The sequence below is a fragment of the Triturus cristatus genome, chromosome 5_1, assembly GCF_964204655.1.
Source record: "Triturus cristatus chromosome 5_1, aTriCri1.1, whole genome shotgun sequence".
Lineage (NCBI taxonomy): Eukaryota > Metazoa > Chordata > Amphibia > Caudata > Salamandridae > Triturus > Triturus cristatus.
The window spans coordinates 952,987,183-953,003,126 of NC_140587.1; the positions used below are offsets into that span (position 1 = coordinate 952,987,183).

General features: G+C 41.9%; 1 protein-coding gene across 1 annotated transcript in view; it reads right to left on the reverse strand.

The window, feature by feature from the left end:
* SLC6A3 (solute carrier family 6 member 3) overlaps positions 1–15,944 on the reverse strand; it is a 506,641-nt gene that overhangs the window by 411,112 nt on the left and 79,585 nt on the right. The window contains exon 3 of the mRNA XM_085604173.1: positions 3,706–3,837. Coding sequence (XP_085460299.1) covers positions 3,706–3,837 — 132 coding nt within the window. The remainder of the gene's footprint in view (positions 1–3,705; positions 3,838–15,944) is intronic.

Here is a 15,944-nt window from a genome sequence, read left to right on the forward strand (position 1 = left end):
CATGGAGGTGTTGGCCTGGCGCTTCCTGCGCAGCAGTCTTCACACAGCTTGCTCCCTCCAACACACTCCTCTTCTACACAGGGCACACTGATCTTAGTCCCTGGTCTTGACAAGCAGACAGGGGCCATTGTTCCCAGGCAGGTGATCTTAGTTCTCCCTGGGCGATGACACTTCACCAGCAGGGAAACTAGCACACCTTGGCCCCCAGTCCTGGTCACAGGCAGAAGTCTTGCAGAGCTTCCCCTTCTCGCGCAACCCGCGAGGCAGCTTGGCAGATGACAAAGTTTTAGGTCTCAACCTCCCATTCTTAAAGTCCATTCCCAGACATCAAAATGTAATTTGGAGTCTGAGTCTTTAAAGTTTTACGTTGGAGTTCTGCTTCTTTTGAAGTGCCCACTTCTATTTCTCTTCTTTCCCCTTGAAAAGATGTCTGCACAGCAGGCGAGACTGAAGCTGATTGACCCACTACACAATTCATGTGAGTGACCAGAGTTAACACCTGGATGTCAGCCACAGTGATATGCGCATCAAAAGGTTAATCCCAGGTCCCAGCCCTACTCTTTATGATTTCCTTATCAGACCCATCCCCTTTGCTGAGATGCGCCCAGACCCCTTCCATTTAATGTGCAAATGCAGGCACACTTACTCAGTGTAAATTCACAGTACACTTACTATCCAGCACTGTTCCCTCCAAGCGTTGTACCATTACAAGTACACATACATTCAGTACACACTTTCAGTCTGCGTGAACTGTTCAGTACTGACGCTTTTCCATACTCTACCAGGGTGTGCTATTTGCAAACACTCACACTTCCAGCACACACACTCACCGTATGCGCTGCACAATACTTTCCCCTTCATGTATTGTACTTCACACAAGAACACATATGCTAAGCATATGCTTTCATTGTGCACTTACTGCACAGCACTACATCTCTAATGTAATGTATTCCTTGCAGGCATACATACACTCAGCATATGCACTAATCCCACATGTACTACTCCATACAGCTCTATCTCTGCACTGCACCCTACCCAGGCACACATACATCCAGCGCAGAGTCACTCCTCGGCACCATCACAGCACTCCACATGTACCTAGTGTAGGCCAAGGTTGAGCTAAGCACACAGCAGCAGAACTTTTAAAAAGGTGAGTGAGCCTGTAGACTGTCACCCCAGTGACACAGGGTAAAAAATGACCTGTTCACTACTACTGATCACTACACAGTATGCTGTCACCATCGTGCTTGTGCTGCTTAAGTCCTGGTGTAGGTGGTAGCCTTCCACCACTTTGCGAGCAGTAGTTTGGGCACCCCTCCAGGGCAACAATACTGCAACCTGTGAGGCAGGCCAATGTCATGACAAACATGCCTGGGGGCATGTATTTAACCATGCAGATGACTTGACAGGCACTCTCAACAATTTGATATTTAAAGTGGTTAGCATACAGAGCTATTTCACCAGGGTGATTGATAAACAGAAAGTCATGGAAAGTGCAACAGTGTTGTTACTTTAAAATAAATAACAGTTTCAGTCTAGAAGAGCTGTCAGCGAATGTCTCACCATTGGAGGTGTTTGTCTAGAGGTTAGTGTTTGCGATGATGGCTACATAAGGAGAGTCAGTAGATTTAGGTTCAGAGGGGACGTGGGGGTTTCAACGTAAAGAAGAGGAAGGAGATGTAGAGAGAAGAAAAGAAATATATTTGACACATAGGAGCGGAATCTTTTTTAAATATCACAAAATTTGCTATCTGGGATTTCATTTTCGGCAAAGCTGAGGAGCTATGGTCCACGGAGTGGTGGCCAGAAGAATTAGGGGAACCCCCATTTCAAAAGAATGTGCAAAGGACCTGGGGGTGATGATCGATGACAAACTCTCGATGGAGGAGCACGTAAAAATCACAGCCGCCAAGTGCTTTGGCATAATGCGCATGCTCAGAAAAGTCTTTCCCTGGATCCCCCTTCACACAAGGAAAATTCTCATTCAGGCGCTTCTAGTTAGTAGACTAGACTATGGGAACTCTCTACTGGAAGGGATCAGAGAACATCTGTTATCTAGGCTGCAGGTTGTACAAAACACGGCAGCACGCCTGGCCTTAAATAAACCGACACGAACCCCATCACTACCTTTATTACAGCACCTTCATTGGCTTCCTATTAGGAAAAGATCAATTTTTAAACTCCTGTGCCTGGCATTCAAAGCCCTACATGGACTTGGACCGACATATTTAACTGAGAAGATGCAATGGTACTCTACAGTGCGCACCCTGAGATCTAGTAGACAAAGGCTGCTCCGCACCTGCAGAATCAGAAAAACCATGATGGGAGGGAGGGTATTTTCTCATCTAGCCCCCGCCCACTGGAACAGCCTACCAGATGAGCTGCGCGCATATCCTAACCTGTCACAATTCAAGAAGCTTCTTAAGACTTGCCTGTTCTGTTAGATCTTCACTTTTCTGGTAATCTGCCTCCCAGGCGCCGAGAGATCCCCTTGGGGATGATTCGTTGCGCCCTACAAGTACTAAATTAAATTAATTAGCACAGCCCCCCAAACCAAAGCCCCCAATTTGTTCACTCTGAATATGATTCCCTAGACCAGTGTAAGAACCTACACAAGCACATGTCTTTGAAAGTTCAGTACAGCAGAGGCAAAAATGATCTATTAACCCCTTCCCTGCTCATGACGGAGCTGCTCCGTCATGAGCCACGGTTGCCGTGTGCTCATGACGGAACGGTTCCGTCATGTTACGGCCGTTGGCGGCCGCTCCGCCTACGCGGCGCTGTTTCCCCGCCTGTGCGGGGGGACAACGCAAATGGGCGGAGTCATGACGGAACCGTTCCGTCATGAGCACAGCTCAACCGTGCCTCATGACGGAGCGGCTCCGTCATGAGCACAGCGCCACCGGGCTGCCCCCCCCGCACCTCCCAGCACCGCGGCGGAATTCCGCCCGCGGTGAAAGGGTTAATGCGGTTGCAACTAAGGCAGGCTTTCAGAGGAACTGTCCCTGCCTGAAAAAATCCCAGTTTTTCAAGAGGCCAATCCTCCTTTGCAATGGACTGTGGCACCATGGATTTTCACACCCCACTCTGCCAGAAGGCAATGAAAAATATATATAAATTGGCTCACTGCTTTGTGCAGTGACCTATACTGTAACAATATCATAGTCAGACCTGCCAATTTCGAAAACACCATCACCATGTGAGTCTGGAGTGAGACCTCAGTGGACGGGGCCTGGAGTGGTGGCAGCTCATTTAGACCATCACAGTTGTGGACATTGAAGAGGCCATGACTGGGTGAGGGAGTAGTTTTTATACCTGGTCTTTCCTGGACAGCCACTTTTAACTAATTTCAAACAGAAAAACAAAGGGCCCCTGATCAAGCATTTCATGCCCCCAGGTGGTTGCAAATCCCATCAAGGGCTTCAAAAGTGCAGTGCCTGTACACACAAGCTGGAAACTGACTGAGTTGGTGTTTCTAGTTGACTTTTTGGTCACAGTATGATGTTGGCTCTTCACCGGGAGACCGTGTGAAGAGTGGTAAATTCATGGGCGCACAGAGGCACAGTGTGAGTTGGGAGACCTGCCATAGTCTTCAACACATGTAGTAATATTGTTAGAGCAAAGGTACATCAAAATGTTTGCAGCCTAAGTGCAGAATTGTCGCTTTAATTCGATTAGTCTCCACATTTTGAATAAAGGCATTACCTTTGAAAATGGGACAGATCTTCCAGACACCGGCTGCTCCTTCCCTGTTGAACTGCCCCAGCGCTAACTCCATGTAAAACAGAGGCATTCCAGCAATAACCATGAAAAACAGGTAGGGGACCAGGAAGGCACCTGTTGAGTAAAAAAGAAGACATGCCTTATATTGACGATATGGTTATCACTATCACCAACCTGTGTGTTCTCACGGTTACTTTGACTTCTGAGGAAGAACCCTTAGAAACTGCCTGAAAGCGCCTTACCATTGACTATCTAGAAATGCCGTTAGTTTGCCATAGCCTAGCCCGTTAACCTGCAAAGACTGCTGCACAGTAAATAGTGATAATAAAAATAGTAATAGTAATACCAAAAAGAATTGTGGTTGGGGTGTTAATATTTGGTCTAATACAAAATGCACAACATTTTCCTGCTGCAGCTTGTATGGTTCATGGTAGCTTCTGTTGGCTTGATAAACTATTGCGCTAATAAAGTGATTAAAAAAAATACAATAATACTAACAGAAATTATAACAATAATAACAATACTAACAAAAACAGCAAAAGCATAATAACAATAATAATGAGTGTAAGTATTATTATCATTATTATAGATATTATTATTATTAATAATAATAATAATAATAATTGTATTACTTTTATTATAATTATTGTTATCATTAATTTCCTCAAGACTAATACAATTATATTTATTATTAGTATTAACACTATAAAAATAATAATGCTAACAATTATGAGAAGAAGGAGAAGAAGAATGATAATAATAATAATCATAAAGGTAAAGAGCAAACAGCCACTCACGAAAGGATTCTCTATGTGCTGTCGATCAGAATCTGAGGCCACAGACGATCATCAGATCCTCTTATACTAAACATGGATACTTATTTAGGACATTTATTTCCCTCCACAATGTTTGCGATGATGGTATTGAAAACAGGTGCAATACTTTGCTATCCTTAGCTCTTAGGTGATGGTCTGCAATCAGTACTCTTGTCTCTTTTTCCTAGCCACAAATACATAAGCAAGACAAACAGTTGTACATGTGTTCATTCCAGCCTGCCTAAAGGACTTCTGCACTTCTTTATGAAGGGTGTGGTCATTTTAAAACTTATGTCTTAATGCAAGTTTAGGAAACTCACAAGTGATCTTTCTCCCTTGGTCCTCACGCCACCTCAAACTGTAAACCGTCCAATACAATCTATGCACAGAGCTTTCAAGCAGTTGTGTTTCTCTTCTGATAGGGTTCTAGGTTCAGTCTGGACTGGTCTTTAATTAGGACTTATTGCTTTAGGTACAAACCAAAGCTTTGAATATGTCTACCGAACTAACAAAACAATGGTGGTATGAACTACAAAATTATTTAAACTGAAAATACAGTAACAATTATGTGTGATAGAATTTATTACAAAGAGAGCAGAGCATTCATGCCCTAATGTATCATCACTTAATTAGGTCACCAGATATTGAACTGATCAAACCTCAAAGAATTTGCTAACATTATGCTTTTCCCCAAACCTGATTGATTGACCTTCCAAAATTGTCACACTATTTCGTGTCCAGGAGGCAGTAAAGTAAGGATTGCCGGGGAGGCCATGGTCCTCACAGATTTCGCCAACACTGCCTTCAATTACATTTTTGATCCTGATGCTCTGAAGGAGGTCTGACTTCTATCTCTATTAAATGTTACAAATGTCTAGTTTTACAAACATCATCTGTTTTTGGTGATCCTGCTTGATATGACATGCTGCCATGAGCTACAGACAATGACTGAAGAGCCAGTAATCCTGTGTGAATGGCAGCCCGATAAGCCACTCACTAACACTGTGCCATTTCTATTGGATTTTCACAACAACATGAACATCATAGAATAGAAATAGACTGGCTTAATTATGCTTTATCTCTAGTTCACTTTCAATATCCAGGCAACTATATTTAGATCGAAAGGTTGTTAAAAAATTGTGAGGGTTTTCGAGGCCCCAAAAATCTGGATGTTAGATTTTGTAGCAAATATGCCTAAAGGATTTCTTTGGGTGTCGTTGAATAAGAATAATCATAGGAGGCCTCGGTCTGAGGAATATCTCTTGGCCTAATACCTCTGTTCAGCTCAATGACAAACTGCTGCATAAGGTGTGGGGTTTATTAACTACTCATACTAATGGCATTGGTTTTAAGCAGCACCTTTAATGCTGCCACGACTGACAATATTCTAAACAAACAAATATGAACGCGGATGGCTACCTACGAATTCAATGATTCTGAAGATGTCCATAACTGAACTTCTAATTACAGCTCTGCCTCACCCTGGACTTCATCTTTACATGTTGATCACTACAGTGTATTTAATGAATAAACCAAACGCTAGTACAGCCCATGTCTGGTCACTCTAAAATATCAAAATACAATAGTACCCATTCAAGAGTGAGGCCCCCAAAATCGAATTAACCCGGTAACAGTATTAGCAGCTTCCTTGTGAATTACAATCATTAAAATGTTGGACATTAATCGGCATATCCGGTACATATCACCATGAGACTCCAGCATCTGAAGGCAAATGAAATCTGTGGGTGAAACTACAGGGTGGAGGGTAAATGAGGAATTACTGGGGAATTTCAGATTTAGGATTGCTGATTTAACTGTTAATTTCTCAGGGAACCCTCCGGGATCCACTTGTAAGCCAGTTAACTAGCCCTCTGGTATTTACCAGTATCTTTGGTATCATTAATTATGAAGAGTAGACATAACCTCGCTGGCCCCAGAGACCTTATAATGAGGCCATTGATGTAGTGGTTCCCTACAAGTTAAAAGGTTGAAATCACTATAACATCAAGAATTAGGGGGCATGTTAACAAGCGGCAGCGATAATTATCGCTGGCCGCGCCTAGCACGAGTTTCCCTATCACCAGCTATCGCTGGAATTCATCGCCAAGCTAGTGCTTTATGTACAACACTTAGCGCATTGGCGATGAAAATTCTGGCGATAGCAGGGAATTGTCCCACCATCGCTGGAAAACCAGCGATGTTCCCTGCAAAATAGCGATGACCTTGCTGATACGACCCTGTGGTCGTAAACCCACATTCCACTTCCCATGCAAAGTATGCCTAACACTGGATTTTAGCAGACGTTAAAATCCAGAGTTAATGGCCAATTAGCGCGATTTTGTTGTAAATATCGTGAAGCTGCCTTCGTGATATTTTCCCATGTAGTCTATTGAGGCATGCCTACTTTGCATCTCATTAACGATGCGCTGCAAAGAGGGTGCTAAATCGCTAATGTTGCGATAAAATTATTGCTGCTTTTCGGCCGAAAACGGACGCTAAAGCGACGATAATTTTATCTCTCCCTCTTGTTAATATGACCCTAGGCTTCTTATCTCAAAGGCTAACCCCCTATCAGAGCTCTACCTGAACACTCCTACATCATGTTCGGTTCCTCTTGGAATATGGTCCTTATGAACGACCATTCAGCAGTAAACATTCACTAACATTCCAGGATTGAGGAAGAGGAATGTGTAATCTAAGGGATGACACAAAACTGGCTCTCAAATAACGACACTACTCTACATGTTTCCCTTCTGCCTCCTAATTTTAAAATCTTAACAAAGCCACTAATCCACCACAAATCCGTAACACGCATGTGGAGCCAAGATCTCTCATGCTTCAAGCACATGGCTGTGTGGATCTCTCCTTGTCCTAATTTCTTCTTCATAATTGTAATAGTGTACCACAAACTGAGCTATAACTCAGCATCTGTTAAAGAAATTGTGGACAAAACTATCCCTCTTAACATCATGCTGTTGGTTAAAGTCAACATCTCAGTAGATGACCAGAGTAGTAAGCAAGTTATACAAGCAGTACCTCAAATATTTTGGACTCTCCTGACTGATTGCCTCAACAACCAATCTGGCAGGTCACATACTGGACCTGGACTTCACCTGTGGAATCACTACAGATTATTTAATGATTAAATTAAAAGCCTGAATAGACCATTCCCTGATCAACCTTAATATCAAAATACAATTCCAGCCATCCAAGAGTGATCTAAATCTAATAAAGTACTGTAGGAAAGTTTTAAGCGGATTAAAAAAAATAATTCTACTAATGTAGAACCCATTATCTTGATTGACGCTACCCTAAATGCTGATCTCAATGCCTTCCATAAAAAGTGCAAAGAACACTTGGTGTAATGCGTCCTTTACAATTGTGAAAGGCGAACAAATGGCCCAAACTGAAAAACAGGTGGAGGAAGACCCATACAAAATTCAACCTGGAGCAATACAAAACCTATGTGTGAGAACAGAGAAGTCTAGAAAGAAATAAGACATATTTAGCAACTTGAATCAATCAAACTAATAACTAAATAAGAAAACTTTTCAAAATTAAAATTAACTCAGCAGGAGGTAATAAAAGATGCCACTACCATGTGTGACGAGCATGTTAAACACCTGACAACGTTCTGTGAAAATAAGGTAATCAAGATCTGATCCATTCACTAGAAAAATTGGGGACATCATCGAGCCCATCAATTTAACCTCCAAATATAAATGAATGCCTAATGCTTTAAAACAGTCAGTAATCACTCTTATCCTCAAACTACCTTTTGCCAACAAGCTGGACCAAGAAAATTACAAGCTACTATAATCTCCCTTTCATTAGCAAGATCGTGGAGGGGGAGGCGACTTAACAAATTGAAATTTGGATAATCAAATAACTTGCTATACAACATATATATATTCTTTAGACCACGGGAAAGACAAGAGTGACTTTGCAAACAGCAGAGAGGATATGGTTACACTCTAAATGGGGAAGAGGATGGGTACTCAAAATTCCTAATTCTTATGGACATATCATCTGCATGTGAATCAGTGGAGCACAAACCCCAATGAGAATGATTGGAGAAATGGGCTGGAATAACCGTGACAGTTCTTCAATTGTGCTGATCATTTTTATCCAATAGGTGTCAGCAATTTCAAATTTGATCTTTCACGTCATCAATAAAAAGAATCTCTTACAGGGTCATTCCAGGTTCTGCAATTTACTATAACGTTTTTGATATTTAATTAGGGCCACTGACACAGATTATATCATAATTCCACACATAGGTCTAATTGTCCCTTGAGGATATTTGACTACATATATGTCTGGACAACTATGAGGACCAGAAAAATACCCTTAATGCTTGCTGGAGACACTTGCATTTCTAGGTGAATGAGAATTACCTCTGCATAAACAGTGCTAAAACCAAGATCCGCAGACTCAAATCTTCTCTAGTTGAAAGCCTACCTTTCAGTGGCCTATGGAACTAGGAGCTCCTTCGATCTTGATTCATCCCGACTGTATGTTGGCCACCAAATCACATTACTCCAAAACATTAATCTCCACCGCATATAGATTCAAAGGCTCCTCATGTTACTTCAACTACCTAAAAGCATTAAACTGATGATGGCCTTGGTGATGTCGAGAGTTGACTGCTCTAACATCGTTTAGGCCTTAGCTTCAACAAGAGGTCCTTCACTAGAGAGAACACATTCAAGGTAGTCTGGCTCTGTTCACATCAGACCAATTTTCATGCAACACTATGGTCGTCCAGTGGCTTACATCTCAGAAAACAAAATTCTAATTCCTCTGCAGCATCTTTCAATCTTGGGAGGTCTGAGACCCGAGATACACAGAGAAAAGTTTTTGTAGCTGCACATTTGCCTTCAACTCGAGATCCAGCAAGGCAAACCTTATTGTTCAAGACGGATTTAAGTGAAAGTCCCACAATAGGAGATCAAAATAAATACTACAATCTGGGACTCTTGGGTGTCCAAAACTCAGAAATAAAAAGATTGACCTGTCCTATCTTTATGTGCGGAGTTCTATGTCCCGACTGCAGAGTCTCCCCAATTGTGGACCTACTATTAACCTGTAGCTTGTAACTTCCCCCAAAAAATGTAAACATACACAAAATTGTAAGTTTACTGTTGTAATGTCTTTCTTCAAAAGAATTGAAATGTTATCTTCTCTGCGTTCAATTGTGTGTGTTTGAGAAGTGGCGTTCGACTCTAACAGTTGGAAGCAGACTGAGAGGGATGCCACACTCAATCCTGTATCTTCAATAAACCCTCTTGTCATTACATTTGTGATTTAGCTTATGCATGTGAATCAGGCCCATAATCTGACTGTGATAGCCACTAGGACTACCCATTCCCCCTTGATAAGGGGCACAGTGCCACAGAATTTAGTTAAATCATATGTGAGACTATATTCCGAACTTATAAGAGTTGTATCTCTTTCCCTCTGTATTCGGATGGTAAGTAGCCATGTTGAGCTGTGTGGAAAGGGGTCTTGGATAGAAAAACTGTCTTTCTGACAGTTGTTTCTATCACAAGCCAGCACTATGCAAAACACATGAAAAAAATACTCATTCCATCTCAATAAAAAGTAAAAATGCTTGCTGTAATCGTATTACAGCACGCAGTGTTAAGGTATGCAGTAATTCCACAAGAGTCGTAATGCCATTTTGGTCGAAATGTTTAGTTGGAAACTCATGTTTCCATCCAAAATTGTATTTAGACCTAAATCATGATGGGTCCTAAATGAATGTACTAAACAAAAAATGAAAAATGGTGTAAGTCAGCTGTAGAATTGTTAAGGACTAGGGACACATTGTACAAAGGCATTTTACAGCTGAAACCGTTACTAATCACAGGGTTTGTGACTACAAAATGTCTTTTTAGTATTCACAAAAGTACTTTTCAAGACACAGGGCCTGATTTAGATTTTGGCGGATGGGTTACTCCATCACAACTGTGATGGGTATCCTGTCCGACCAAAATATAAATCCCATAGGGTAATATGGGATTTATATTTTGGCGGATGGGATATCCGTCACCGTTGTGACAGAGCAACCCATCCACCGAAATCTAAATCGGGCCCTCACAAAAATCGTTTTAACTCATAAAAGGGCTTTTGCAACCATTTGTGCATTACAAATAAAAGAGTGTGTGAAAAGAGTGCATCCCTTCTATTTGCAATTTGGGAAGGCTTATATCAATGGTTTGTTATGGTAATTGTGGCAAACCATTGATCAGATATCAATACCTCGAAAGGGGTGATATCTGATTTGCTGTGTGGAAGTATGTTTTTAAAGCAGCAACGGTCCCTTTAAAGGACGCCTTTATTAAAAGAAAATCCCACATAGGAATTCTGAAGCATGGACAGTGGTTTGTTCTTTGCAGGCCTCCATTTCTGAATTTGCAGCCAATCACAGACGGTTGACAATTGCAACCTGGCTAATTAATATTCATTAGGCAGGTAGTTTTGTGACTGCATGCAAAGAGGCAGTTTGTGGTTGTGCTGGAGCAGAGTTTTCTGTTGAAAATTTATCGAGTTTTAAGCTCCAGTTTTGTTTATATGTTATGATTAAAATTACTAATTTAAAAACATTAATTAATAGTCTGTCTTGTTAAAGTCAGATTAACCAACATTACTAATGAGAGAAACTACACGTGGGAATGCATATATGTTGCTTAATAATAATGTGCATGTAATTAAATGAATGTCGCAAAAGTGCTATTTGATTAAAGCACAAACGCTTTTTAAAATAACGTGTACTAATGCTTTATTGTGTTGCAAAAGGCTAGATAATTACATACACATAAGGGTATTAGTGGGGATTAACACTGTATAATCATTATGCTGTAGTAATGTTGTTTTGTGTTTCTTTTAATTAAGATGGTCCGTTTTGGCCTAAAACAAGATGGCTGCCATTTACAGCATACGCTCGAGTGATTGAATTTTGATGAGAGGCCTTGCTGAACATGGTCGAGAGTCACCTGACCACAGCTTCTGCCTGGGTAGAAAGTTTTCCGTGAGGACAGCAGCTCCGGGAACGAATACAACTGTCCTTGGACAAGGATAAAGCCACAATGAACAATGACAATGCTGCGGTGGCTCTGTTAAGATATCAAGGAAGAGCATTTACGAAAGAAACATTTGCAAACTCGAGTTTCCTTCTTCCGTCTTTTTATTTTTGTGATTTTTCCTGAGCGGAGGTTTTCTAAATGTAACCAAGAGACTTCCTTTCCTGCTCGCTCTGCTCAGTGGTTCAACGGATATCTAACATTTGTTTGTAACTTTTATTTGCAACTTACACTATAAGTATGTTAGACTAGAGAGGGTCCATGTTCGTTCGCTGGATCATTTTTTCATCGCGTTTGGACGTTTCCTATGCTGGGGACGGCGGCTCGAGAGACTTTACCGAGAGACCTGACCTGTCCCATTTACCTAGAATAGGTAACTATGAGAATAACGATTTTGCTAATGATTGACTTTCCATTTGAATTTATTTAGATAAACAGGCATTTGTTTGAATATCAGTGTTGGGTGTTTATTCCTTTGTCATTTATTGAGTTTCAAATGTATTTCTTATGTTCAAAATCATGACTCAAGACAATGTCATTAAGGTCGCATTGACCTCATTGTAGATGCAGATTGGTTTAGGTTTTCTCTCCTACATTCAGTGTGGATAGAGTAATAGCGTGAATTTAGTGTTATGGGCCCTAGCGTATGATGAGTGATTGCGTGTGTGACTGTAGATTTATTCTGTCCGTGGAAGCAGGGAGAATTTATATGCGCCGATCTGCAGCAGTTTCCTGGTAGCAGTATGATGGTTTGATTATTGTCTTGATCTGATTAGATTGCTTGTACAAAGGCTTTTGATTTATTAATTGTTGATTGATGTTAGTATATGTACTAATACTATATGTTGAGGTCATCGTATTGAGTTCTATGTAGTGTGTACGGCTTCTGGAACTTGGGAGCTGGTGACGGTTCCGTAGTAGGGCAGAGGGAAGTAAGTGCTGCTCTCGGGAAAAACGGGATTGTTGGCCCTGTATGTATGCGGGGAAAAACGTGTGTCAATTGAAGTTGCGCGTCACATTGTCTGGGTTCGCAATCAGTGACATCGTCGTGTGTTACTATTAGGAATATATTTTCGGTATAAAAGGAGCGCGTATGGCAGCAAAGGTTGTCTGTGAAACTCTGGTCTTAAGTCCCAGGGATCCGTAAGGTTCGCCGTTAAAGCTTATCGCTGGAGTAGTAATAGGTATTCTCTAAGCTTGTCTGAAGGACTGGGCGGAGGTAAGCTGCTTGGTTAACGCGTGTTATAATTCTGTAGTGGGACAGATTGGTTGCTGTTCTTGGGAAAGGCAGGATTCTGTGTGTATGTGCTATATTTTCTAGTGTGAAAGTGCGTGAATGTATGAGCATTTAGTTGATTGTAAGACTCTTTGGAGCAGTCCTAGAGGAAACAGTTAATGGATGCATGTTAGAAGGGCAGAGTAGAGGGATGTGCTACTGTGTCAACGAAAGTAATTATTCCGTGGTAGAGCAGAGGTAAGCTCTGTTCTAGAAAGAAGTGGGATTCTTGTGAGAGTTTTCTTTACTATTCTGTGGTTAGCGAAGCAGACAATGGAGATGTTTATATGTTGTAACTAATAGATTTTGTAGAATCTGAAACGAAGTCTACTGAAAAGGCTTTGTAAAGGAGGGGTAGACGAGTGACAGGAGACAGAGCAGAAGCGTCTGCAGCGACTGCTGACATCATTCAGACCGCGCTGTGATTGGATAGTGGCTCAGAACAGTGTTCGCGCTAGGATTGGTGCGTTGGTGTGAGTCGCGCAGGGATTGGAAGGAGTACAGAGTGACGTAGACGCTCCAGGATTGGTGCGTTGGTGTGAGTCGCGCTGTTATTGGACAAAAGAAATTTGCACAGTTGCGAAAGGGACTAGAGAATATTGGTAAACGTTAAAATGTATTACCAACCGGAGGAAAAGAAGAAAAAATCTTTGTTCGGTAAAATAAAAAGGTGGTTCGACAAGGATAAAAACGTGATAACTAGAGAGGGTGAATTGCTACCTCCGACGAGAACTCCTGCATCCTTCATGGTTGCGAAATATGGGTATCATACCTGTATATGGTTAGATAACTGGGCTAAGTATACTAAAGAAGATGGTGTCTTAGCGTTCCCGGAACATGGTTCATTTAATCTGGCCGTGTTGAGATATTTGCGGGAGAAAATGATGTGTCTAGAGCCTAGACCAAGGCCGACACAGTTCGAGGCGTTGGTGGAATGGGAAGATGAGGTGCATGAGCGAGAAAAGCAGAGGAGTGGAGGCAATTATAGGTACTTTTTTGGGAGGAAATATGATCGTGAGACTCATCATGATCGAATGAGGAGATGGCGAGATGCTAGTATGTCAGAGGGATTATATCCTATGAGGACTGTTGAAGAAGTGGAAGGGAGGAAAGGTGCAGGAAAGGTGCCTGATACGGAAGTGAGAAGGTATGGGGCTAATGATTACGAGGACGAGGTCTTGGATGACATGATTTACAAGAGACCACCTCCGTATAGACCAGAACCAGAAGAGAGTACGTCAGTTTCTACTCCTGTAAGAGATACTTTGCGAATCATTAAAACCGAAGTTGTGACACCTGATTTGAAAAGTGGTAGTTCTTTCACGGAAAGGGAGAGAGAGAGAGAACGAGAGAGAGAGAATCGAGTCAGTGAAGAGAAAACAAGGGAATTAGCCAGAACAACATCTGAGCTGACTGAGAAAATCCGCGAGCTGACGAAAAATCTTGAAGCAGTTACAGTGCCTGTAACGATTGGTCCGGTTGTGCCTATTTTTGATAAACAAAGAATGGGTGAAAATTCGATTAATAGGGCACGAGAGAGGGAAATGTCTTTTTGTTCTGTGATGTTTACTAATGTCCTAGAGACGTGGGATGAAGTGAAACAGTTGCAGGATGAGGCAGGAGATGAGGAAATGAGAGATTGGATCAAGGCAGGTTGTGCCCCAAGAGAAACAGATCATGTTTGGATCTACAGAGATGGTAGACCAGTCATGCCTAACTCAATGCTGTCGACAATGGCAAGAATGTATCATGGCCAAGGACATCTGGGGAGGGACGCAATGATTAGGTCCTTTAAGCAAACCTGGTACAATGCAAAGTTCAGGTTAATTGCAGAAAGCATCTGTCAGAGATGTTTGATTTGTCAGCAGTTCAATACTGGGAAAAAGACAGTGGTGAGCCTAGGAACAATAGGCAGAGAAGGAGGTCCTTTTACCAGAATGCAAATAGATTTCATTGAGATGCCCCAAGTGAATAAGTTGAGGTATGTTCTAGTGGTAGTCTGTTTGTTTTCAAGATGGGTGGAGGCCTATCCGACTAGGAGAAATGATGGGATAACAGTTGCAAAGTTACTGTTAAGAGAGTTGATTCCTAGGTACGGGTTCCCAGTAACTATTGAGTCTGATAGAGGTGGACACTTCTATAATGAGCTCATGGGTTTAATTTGTGAAGCATTGAGCATACAGCAGAAGCTACATTGTGCATACAGACCAGAGGCTTCTGGAGTCGTTGAACAGATGAACGGCACAATAAAAAACCGAATTGGTAAGATGTGTTTAGCCACTGGAATGAAATGGCCTGATGTCTTGCCTCTAGTGCTGATGACTATTAGGTCTACTCCAGATAGAACCACAGGTTTGAGTCCGCACGAAATCTTAATGGGACGTGCGATGAGACATGCATTTGTGCCTGTCAACAAGTTGATGACAATAACTGATGACATGATTTTGGATTACTGTAAAGGCCTGGCTGACGCAGTTCATTCTGTGTTTCACCAGGTTGGAGAGGACGCTACTACACTTGAGAAGAAGCAAGCCCATGATCTGAGTCCAGGGGACTGGGTGAGGATTAAGGTGCACAGGAGAAGAAATTGCTTGGTTCCAAGGTGGGGAAGGCCAAGACAAGTCATTCTGACTACGACAACTGCAGTAAAGTGTGCCGGTGTGAAAAACTGGGTGCATGCGAGTCATACTCTGAGAGTTTAGTTTCAAATCCAAAAGATGGGACTGGTAAGGAGTATTTTGAAGAATCAGATTCCAGTGATGATGCAGAAACTGAACCAGTGAGAAGGGGGAGAAATCCTGAAAGAGGTGAAGGTGAAAGAGAGTTGAGTGATTCTTTCCCTTTTCCGAGAGAGGCTTCAAGAGAAACATTGAGAGTCTCAGAGGAGAGATCGGATTCTGTAAGAGTGCCTGAAGTTCCAACAAGCAGTAGAAGAGAAAAGAGCAATTCTACAGAGACTACACCTGAATCATATGAAGAGGTTGAAAATCCACTTGAGATTACACCTGAAGAAGCAGGGTCAGAAGAAGATAGAGAGGGACAGAT